The 9,845-nt window shown below is 34.7% G+C and overlaps 1 protein-coding gene across 2 annotated transcripts in view; it reads left to right on the top strand.

Annotated features, from left to right (window-relative positions):
- Positions 1-4,221: 4,221 nt before the first annotated feature.
- Positions 4,222-9,845, top strand: part of LOC130223390 (protein bicaudal D homolog 1-like) — a 41,976-nt gene continuing 36,352 nt past the window's right edge. For both annotated transcript variants that reach the window (XM_056456178.1, XM_056456179.1), the window contains exon 1: positions 4,222-4,669. In XM_056456178.1, the coding sequence (XP_056312153.1) occupies positions 4,445-4,669 (225 nt within the window). In that variant the 5' untranslated portion in view covers positions 4,222-4,444. The remainder of the gene's footprint in view (positions 4,670-9,845) is intronic.

The following is a 9,845-nucleotide window of genomic DNA, read 5'->3' as shown; positions in this document are numbered from 1 at the left end:
GGGACTGATTATTTATGAGCGTCAAAAGTGGCTGATCTGTTCGGCAAATTATTTGACTGTGTGTTACTGCATATCAAACAACTAAAACAATATAACTTAAGAAATCTCCACTTCTCTTCTGTTAAACTGACCAGCACATCATCGATGATGTAAGCGTGCTCCGGCTCGCATGCAATGTGATTGCAGGCCGTCAGGGCAGAGGGAAGGGGGGACAAGCGTGCTTCGGCAAGGTTCAAGACAACTGTACATAGTGTGGGTGTGAGTACGCCCACTCGGATGATCTGTCCCTCATTAGCATAGGACATTACTCTTGTTTATGAATCTGCCACTATGCTGACACACAGACATTTGTAGCTCCGCCCTCTTTAAAAAAAGAGCACAATCTCATTTGAATTTAAAGTGACAGTCACCAAAATTCCACAATTAGGATCAAAGTCAGTTACAAAGATTTATAAAACATTGTTTGTGTGGTATTTTGAGCTGAAACTTCACTACACACACTACTCAGAAGACACAAAATGTCATAAGATGTTAATAATGGGTTAGGTTTAGGTTGCCAGCTTCTAAGGACAATGTTTCTTTGACGTCTAATAACGATGTGGAATGACGTTGATTTTAGGTTGTGTTGGAAAGTGACTAAAATCCAGCTTCGATTCAACATCTTAAACAAGCGTCATATTGACCACAAATACTGACATTTATATGTCAGGTATGGCCTCCAAAATCCAACATCTGATAGACATCATCGTAGTAACGTCCACACAACGTCAAGCTGTGACATCATTAGGTGATGATGTTTGTTTGTGATTGGAGAACTTGAAGGAAGTTAGTTAATTTATTAGTTTTTGCAAATTTCAGTGGTTTAAACATAAAATATTTAAGTTGCCCCCCTAAAACCTCAATAATTGTGTTGTTTCATCTCATTTTAAGTGAAGTTTAATATTAAACTAATTTCGAGAGGAGCACGTGCTCATGATTGACCCAGCTGACCCATATTAGCTAATCACGATCCTTCAATCAAAGGATCCTAAGTTTCTATATATACCCTGATTTCCTTTCTACAATTATCTTCATCTGGAAGAAACCCCCCTCCTCCCCTTCTTTATCCAGAATGGGCGGCATGGCGGCCCAGTGACTAGCACTGTTGCCTCACAGCAAGAATACCAATGGCTCCTGCTCCTTGCTGGACCATCTGGTATTTCTATGCGGAGTTTGCGAGTTCTCCCCGTGTCTGCATGGGTTCTTCCCGGGTTCCCCGGTTTCCTCCCACCATCCAAATATTCTCTACATTATAGACAAAATACACCTAAGTCTCTTTTCCTATATGTCTTGCTCTCGGGAAGTTCACCGTAGCCTCAGCTGCAGGGGAGTTTTGAGATCGACCTGAGCTCAATCTCCCCTCGCCCCGCTAAGAGAGGGAGCCCTGGACTCGAGGATACCTTGAGCTCAGGACTCTCTCCTGGGACAGCATCCCAAACAAGCTTTTTATAAATCATAAACTAAGTGTGAACTCTTGAAATAAGTAAATAATTTAAATAAGAAATAAGTAGTACACCATTTTTAGAGTGTTGAAAAGATCCGCCTCTAAAAGAAAGATTTGTTAATGACTCGAACACTGTCAATGAATTGAAGTTCATTGACGCACGCAAAATCAGTGCTTAGGAAAATATTATTGGCCCAATAATGGCCATAAAGTAATGGTTTGTGTGGTAGCGTGTTCACGACTCTCTCTCTAAGCACTGCACCTTAACACACTTGTTTATTTTTACTGCCCTGCCCTCACCTTGACATCATCACTTTTCCAAAAGTTCAACTTTTCACCTCCGTGTCTATCAGTGCTTTACAGCCTCAGAGCAATGAAGATTATCTCCGTTTTATCAGTGTACTACCCTTCTGACTACGGCAGAAAGCCCGGTATTTAATTGGATTAATACACATCTGCAGACTGGCACACAGAGATGATGGGTTTCTGTGCAGAAATAAATAAATACTTACTCCCAGGGATGTTTATATTGAAGTTGATATTTAGCCACACCATGTTGGTGTTTCGTAACATCTCATCTAATCTTCATAAGGTGGGTTGTTAGCCCAACGCTCAACCCCCAACCTGGAGGAACAGGACATACACACATACACTACGGCCAATTTAGCTTACCCAAGTCACCTATAGCGCATGTCTTGGGACTGTGGGGTAAACCGGAGCACCCGGATGAAACCCACGCCAACACGGGGACAACATGCAAACTCCACACAGAAATGCCACTGACCCAGCTGGGGCTCGAACCAGTAACCTTCTTGCTGTGAGGCGACAGTGCTACACACTTTGTCACAGTGCCACCCATTGACCGCTTCTAGTGGACTATATTAATGGATTAATGAAGGGGATAGTGAATGAGGGTTTAGGGCAGAGGTGTCTAAAGTCAGGCCTGGATGTCTGGTGTCAGTCCTGCTGAGTTTAGCTCCAGCTTGCCTCAACACACCTGCCAGGAAGTTTCTAGTATACCTTGTGAGAGCCTGATTAGCTGGTTCAGGTGTGTTTGGGGCGATTTCAGATATAGCACTGATCATGCAGTCTCTATTAATGAGCTGATGATCTGAATCAGGTGTGTTTGATTGAGGAGACATGCAAAATGTGCAATGATGCTGATCCCACAGAGCCACTGATTTAGGAGACAATTCTGCCCTCTTGTGATATTTCAGCGAATAACATGCGAATCAGACAGAAATAAATATTACTGTATTAAATTATAACCAATAAAAATAATAATTATACTTTTTGATTTGTCCTAAAATTATGTTTTTGGAAGATGTTTTTACTTACAAATAGAACAATAAAAAGCAACAGTAATCAATGCAACAATAGACCGAAAAGAATAATATGCATCTGTATGATAATCATCAGTTATATCTATCTATCTATCTATCTATCTATCTATCTATCTATCTATCTATCTATCTATCTATCTATCTATCTATCTATCTGTCTGTCTGTCTGTCTGTCTGTCTGTCTATCTATCTATCTACCACCCACCCATCCATCCATCCATCCATCCATCCATCCATCAATAATATTATACTAAAGCAGTATAAAACTTAATATTAACAATATTAATAAGAATAACCTACATAAATGTTTGTGAAAAAGTATGTGAATGATAGTGATAGAGAGAATGGTGGTGATTAGAAAGTATTTTCATTAGTTATATAAAGGTAAAATACATTAGAAAATGGGAATTAAAATGTTAGTAGTACTACTAAAATAGTTAGTAGATAGTTTTTACTTGGAAATGCATAAGAGAAGATATGAAATGAAACAAGCAGACAAAGTCCTACGATTGACGCTAAACTCATGAATATTAATGAACGTATTCCAGTAGGTCTACCTGATTGGCTGGCGTCAATATAAGGGCGTTAGCAATCGCAGGAGTTAGAGAATTAGTTCACATCCAAAATGAAAATGTACTCATTCTTAAGTGATTAGTTGTATGAATTTATGAATGGATTAAACACAAAGCAAGATTTTCTGCTCAATGTCAAGTAAATGGTGATTTTTTTCCCCAATTATTCTTTTATTTTTTATCTTCAATATCTTTTTTTTCTTCAACATAGGAAGAAACTATTCAAACAGATTTGAAAAACATTAAGAACGAGTAAATAATGACACAAGTCCCATATTTTGAGTGAACTATCCCCTTTTAAAGCGGAGCTCATGAATATTAATCAGATCACGTGACGTGCATGGGCGCTACCGGAAGATTACAAAGCAACATCCTTAGGACTTCATGTTAAAGCTTTAAAATCGAAAACACTATGTAAGTATTGCCTCTTTTATATAATAACCTGCTGAGTGGAATCCCTGTGACCTTTTATACATGACTGTGACCATGCATTGAGATAAATTTAAAATGTTATACCGTAGTTTAGACTATCCGTGGCATTATTTTTGTTTCTCTCTCTCTCTCTCTCTCTTTCTCTCTGTCTCTTAATTTGGCTTTGTTCCGTTGTCTATTTTTATGTTTTATATATTTATGTACATATTTGCACTCTTGTTGAACGTTTAAATAATAAAAAAATAAATAAATCTTTACGACCTAATTAATATTCATGAGGAGCTCCGCCTTTGGGAAGCGCTGCAGCAAGAAGCTCTGACGTCACAGAGGAGGAGATAGCAGAAGTGAGTTGGACCACTTATTTTTTTTCTTTCTCCATCCTAGTGATGATGGCGTCCCTACAACACCCATGATCAAGCAGAAAAAGAAGAGGAGGAAGGAAAGAAGGAAAGAAATGATCGATGCTCAATTCACTCGCATAGCCTATTGTGTGTTAATATGTCCGGATCATTGACTCTTAGGTTTGGATAAGGTGCCGGTGCATCCGTCCATTTATCCGTTCATCCATTCATCTGTTCATCCATCCAGCGCAGTGGAGGGCACGGGCCGGGCCGATGGCTGCAGGGGGCGGTGGAGGAGGATTCGGGGAATCGGTGGATCATTACCGGGCGGAGGTGGAGCGGCTGACTCGCGAACTTACCGAGGCCAACCGGGAGAAAGTACGGGCGGCGGAGTGCGGGCTGGTGGTCCTGGAGGAGAATCAGACCCTAAAACAGCAGTATGGGGAGCTGGAGACCGAGCAGGACACCCTGAGGAAGGAGCTCGAGCAGCTGCAGGAGGTACACATTTATTTTAGCACTGTTGGGTTTTAACACAAGGGCCTGTTGTATTTAACTAACTGAGAACAAAGAGGGATAGAATGCTACTGAAATATAATGGGAACAGTGATGTTGAGAATTGTTGTAATAGAGGAGTAGACAACATAAAACAATGATTTGGTGATGCTAGTGTCGAATAGAATAGAATAGAACAAAGTGGAATAGAATACTATGTTGTAGAATAGAACATTGATATGATATGTTGCAGTGTTCTAGAACAGAAGACAGCATAAAACAATAATCTGGTGATGCTATTATAAAATAGAATAGAATAGAATAGAATAGAATAGAATAGAATAGAATCCTTCTAAAATATTGTTGTAACATTGATGTTGTTATGTTATGTTATGTTATGTTATGTTATGTTATGCTACAGTATGTTATGTTATGTTGTTATAGAATAGGGGAGAAGACAACAAAACAATAATCTGGTGATGCTATTATGGAATAGAATAGAATAGAATAGAATAGAATAGAATAGAATAGAATAGATAAGAACAAAGTGGAATAGAAAAATATCTTGTAGAATAGAACATTGATAGGATATGTTGCAGTGTTCTAGAACAGAAGACAACATAAAACCCTAATCTGGTGATGCTGTTATAAAATAGAATAGAATAGAATAGAATAGAATAGAATCCTTCTAAAATATTTTTGTAACATTGAATATGTTATGTTATGTTATGCTACAGTATGTTATGTTGTTATAGAAAGGAGGAGAATAGAACATTGATATGATATGTTGCAGTGTTCTAGAACAGAAGACAACAAAACAATTAGCTGGTGATGCTATTATGGAATAGAATAGAATAGAATAGAATAGAATAGAATAGAATAAAATAGAATAGAACAAATTGGAATAGAATACTATGTTTTGGACTAGAACATTGATATGATATGTTGCAGTGTTCTAGAACAGAAGACAACAAAACAATGATCTGGTGATGCTATTATGGAATAGAATAGAATAGAATAGAATAGAATAGAATAGAATAGAATAGAATAGAATAGAACAAATTGGAATAGAATACTATGTTTTGGAATAGAACATTGATATAGTATTTTGCAGTGTTCTAGAACAGAAGACAACATAAAACAAAAATTTGGTGATTCTATTATGGAATAGAATAGAATAGAATAGAATGCTTTTAAAATATTGTTGTAACATTGATGTTGTTATGTTATGTTATGTTATGTTATGTTATGTTATGTTATGTTATGCTACAGTATGTTATGTTATGTTGTTATAGAATAGAGGAGAAGACAACCAAACAATAATCTGGTGATGCTATTATTGAATAGAATAGAATAGAATAGAATAGAATAGAATAGAATAGAATAGAACAAAGTGGAATAGAAAACTATGTTATGAAATAGAACATTGATATAGTATTTTGCAGTGTTCTAGAACAGAAGACAACATAAAACAATAATCTGGTGATGCTATTATGGAATAGAATAGAATAGAATGCTTCTAAAATATTGTTGTTATGTTATGTTATGTTATGTTATGTTATGTTATGTTATGTTATGTTATGTTATGCTACAATATGTTATGTTTTGCTGTTATAGAAAAGAGGAGTAGACAGCAAAACAATAATCTGGTGATGCTATTGTGGAATAGGCTAGAATAGACCTGACTAGAATAGAGTAGAATAGAATAGAACTTAGAACAAAGAGGAATATAATAATTCTAAAATCTCATTGATGTTATGTTGTTATAGAAAAGAGGAGAAGAGGTAAAGGATAATGGAGAAGGGTAATGCAATTATGGAATAGAATAAAATGGAATAGAACAGAACTTAGAAGAAAGTGAAAAAGAAAGCTACTAAAATCTCATGGTAACATTGATGTTATGTTGGTACTGTATAGAAAAGAAGAAAAAACTACATAAAAATAATCTGGTGATACTATTATGGAGAATAGAATAGAATAAAACAGAACAAATTGGAATAGAATGTTATGTTATGTTATGTTATGTTTTGTTATGCTATGTTATGTTATAAATAAGGGGAGAAGACACCATAAAACCCTAATCTGGTGATGATATTATGGAATAGAATAGAATAGAATAGAAAACAAGTGAATAGAATACAACTACAATTATGTTGTGGAACAGAACATTGATTTGATATGTTGTGTTATAGAAAAGAAGAGAATGAAACATAAAACAGTCATCTGGTGATGCTATTATGGAATAGAATCACAAGAATATTACAGAATAGAATAGAACTTAGAACAAAGTAGAATAGAATTCTACTAAAATCTCATTGTAACATTGATGTTATGATGTTACTGTATAGAAAAGAAGAGAAAACAATATAAAAATAATCTGGTGATACTATTATGGAGAATAGAATAGAATAGAATAGAATAGAATAGAATAGAATAGAATAGAATAGAATAGAACAAAATGGAATAGAATACTCTGTTGTGGAAATGAACATTGATTTGATATGTTGCAGTATTATGTTATAGAAAAGAAGAGAAAACAACATGAAACAATAATCTGGTGATGTTATATTGGAAATAATAGAATAGAATAAAAGTGATAATAAAGTGAAATAGATTATGATGTTATATTGGAAATAATAAAATAGAATATAACAGAATATAATAGAGCAGAACAGAATAAAACAGAATAAAATAGAATAGAATAGAATAGAATAGAACTGAGAATAAAGTGAAATAGATTATAGTGTTATATTGGAAATAACAGAATAGAATAGAATAGAATAGAATAGAATAGAATAGAATAGAATAGAATAGAATAGAATATAGAATAGAATAGAATAGAATAGAATAGAACTGGGAATAAAGTGAAATAGAATGTTACTAAAATCTAAAATAGAACATTGTTATGTTATGTTGTGTTGTGCTGTGTTGTGTTGCACTGTGTTACAGAATAGAACAGAATAGAACAGAATAGAACAGAATAGAATAGAATAAAATAGAATAGAATAGAATAGAATAGAATAGAATAGAATAGAATAGAATAGAATAGAATAGAATATTGCCAAAAATCTGGTCATGTCATGTTATGGAATTAAGGAAATGGATATTGATACTAAGTGTGTATATATAGTTAAAGAATATTATTGAAAGTATAGAAAACAAAGTAATATTTTAAAAAGCAATCCTGGTTGTGTTGTTATAGACCTTGGTTTACTTTCATTTTGCTAATTTATGCTTTGCTATTAATGTTATTCTACAACTGAGCTCATCTAAGTGATCTAAAGGCTGCGCTAAAACTGCAGTTATGGTCTATCAGACAGCTGAAATAAAGCAGCCAGAGCCATTGATTTCAATCTGATAGCCCTGCACAGCAAAATAAAAATCATATAAAAGGCGTTAACGTCTTCAGTCGATCCTCTTTTTGCCCTAGCCTCAATAATAGATATTGTTTTTCATTTTTTCACCCGTCTAATGTGCTCAAAGATTGTCTACAGGAGAAACGAAGAGAAAAGCTCAGTTGTTTATCTGTTAGCAGACTAAATGATGTTCCCGGCTGATGCATTTTATCTAATATTGCTTCCTCGTCTATATTTTTCCCTCAGTCTGAGTTTATTCATAGCTTCATTAGTAGATCTGGTGTAGTCTTGCTGACTGCAGTGCTGAAGGTTAGCTCACGACAGCTGCCAGAGAACACAATCACATGATAATAAGATTGACAGAGACATCAGTCCTTCATATGGACTTCAGGACAAAGAATGACATTGAAACACAGCAAAATAAATCCATTAAAATTGAAGCTGAAGAATATTTCATGTCAAGGCATGCCAAGTTGAGCTTTATTTATATAAATATACACACAGCAATGCGCATAAGAGCAACTTATACCTATACATAACTAACTGACTATACATATAGTTGAAGTATACACATAAGACAGACTACACATGTTTTTTATGTATAACAGAAACAATATTGAGCAAGATAATGCGCAAAAGAGGTATTTAAGAAGGAAAATGTATGTGTTTTTTGGTAAATTCACAAGTAAACATTGGTTTCCTTATTGAGTCCTTGTAAGATAGAGTTGTAGTAAAGTGTCCAGTGGAAGTAGAGAGAAAAGTGTTTTCTACACTCTCAGAAGTAAAGGTACAGGCTGTCACTGGGGCAGTACCTTTTCAAAAGGTACATATTTGTACCTGAAGGGTCCATAATGGTACCTCAAAGATACTTTTTAGGTACATTTGGGCATTGATATGCACCTTTGAGGTACCACTGTGGATTCTTTGGGCACAAATATGTATCTTTTGGAAAGGTACTACCCCAGTGACAGCCTGTACCTTTATCTCTGAGAGTGTATGAGTGGTTTGTCAAGACTACTCACATCTGTGAGGCACACTCAGAAATGCATAATGTTTTGAGGTTTTCTTGTGGCGTGTGTGTGTGTTTTTATTTATATATATTTAAGTTTTATATATATATATTTGTATAATTTATATATATTTGTATTAAGTTAGGGCCGGGCCAATAAACGATATCATAATGATTTGTCGATAATTTATATATCAGTTAAAGATGTTATGAGATGTTATGTGATCTACAGTAACAAAAGATGAAAAGAAAATCGGCACACTGCCACTTTAGCTCTCAAAAGTCTTTAATATTAATCACAATGTTTCGATCTACATTGTCTTCATCAGGTGAAGGCCATGTACACTGTAAAAATGTAGGGTTCCACACAATTCATTCATGTTGTCCCAACATAAATCAATTAAGTTACCTTAACACTTTTAACAAATTTGAGTCGATTGAACGTAAAAAATTAAGTTTTCCCAATGAAATCTCAAGAATTGTGTTGTTTCAGCTCATTTTAATTAAGTAGTTTGAACAAGTAAAATGTAGGTCGAAACATTGTGATTGATGTTAAAGACTTTTGAGAGCTAAAGTGGTGGTGTGCCAATTTTCTTTTGAACTTTTGATACTGTGTTTTTTTTTTTTTTTTTTTGATTGAGCACCTGCCTTCGAGATTTTTTTGATGTGCGCACATTTCTGTTTTATGTTATGAAATCTAAACATTTTACTTATTGTGAATTACTTGGAGATTTTTACTTAGTGTGAATTAATTTGAGAGCCAGTCATAGAGTAAAATAATGCAAAAACAGCCAATCAGCATGCATTTAATTTACAT

Source organism: Danio aesculapii, chromosome 4, assembly GCF_903798145.1.
Source record: "Danio aesculapii chromosome 4, fDanAes4.1, whole genome shotgun sequence".
Taxonomy (NCBI): Eukaryota; Metazoa; Chordata; class Actinopteri; order Cypriniformes; family Danionidae; genus Danio; species Danio aesculapii.
The sequence above is the reverse complement of the archived record's forward strand: the minus strand, read 5'-3'. Positions and strand labels throughout refer to the sequence as shown.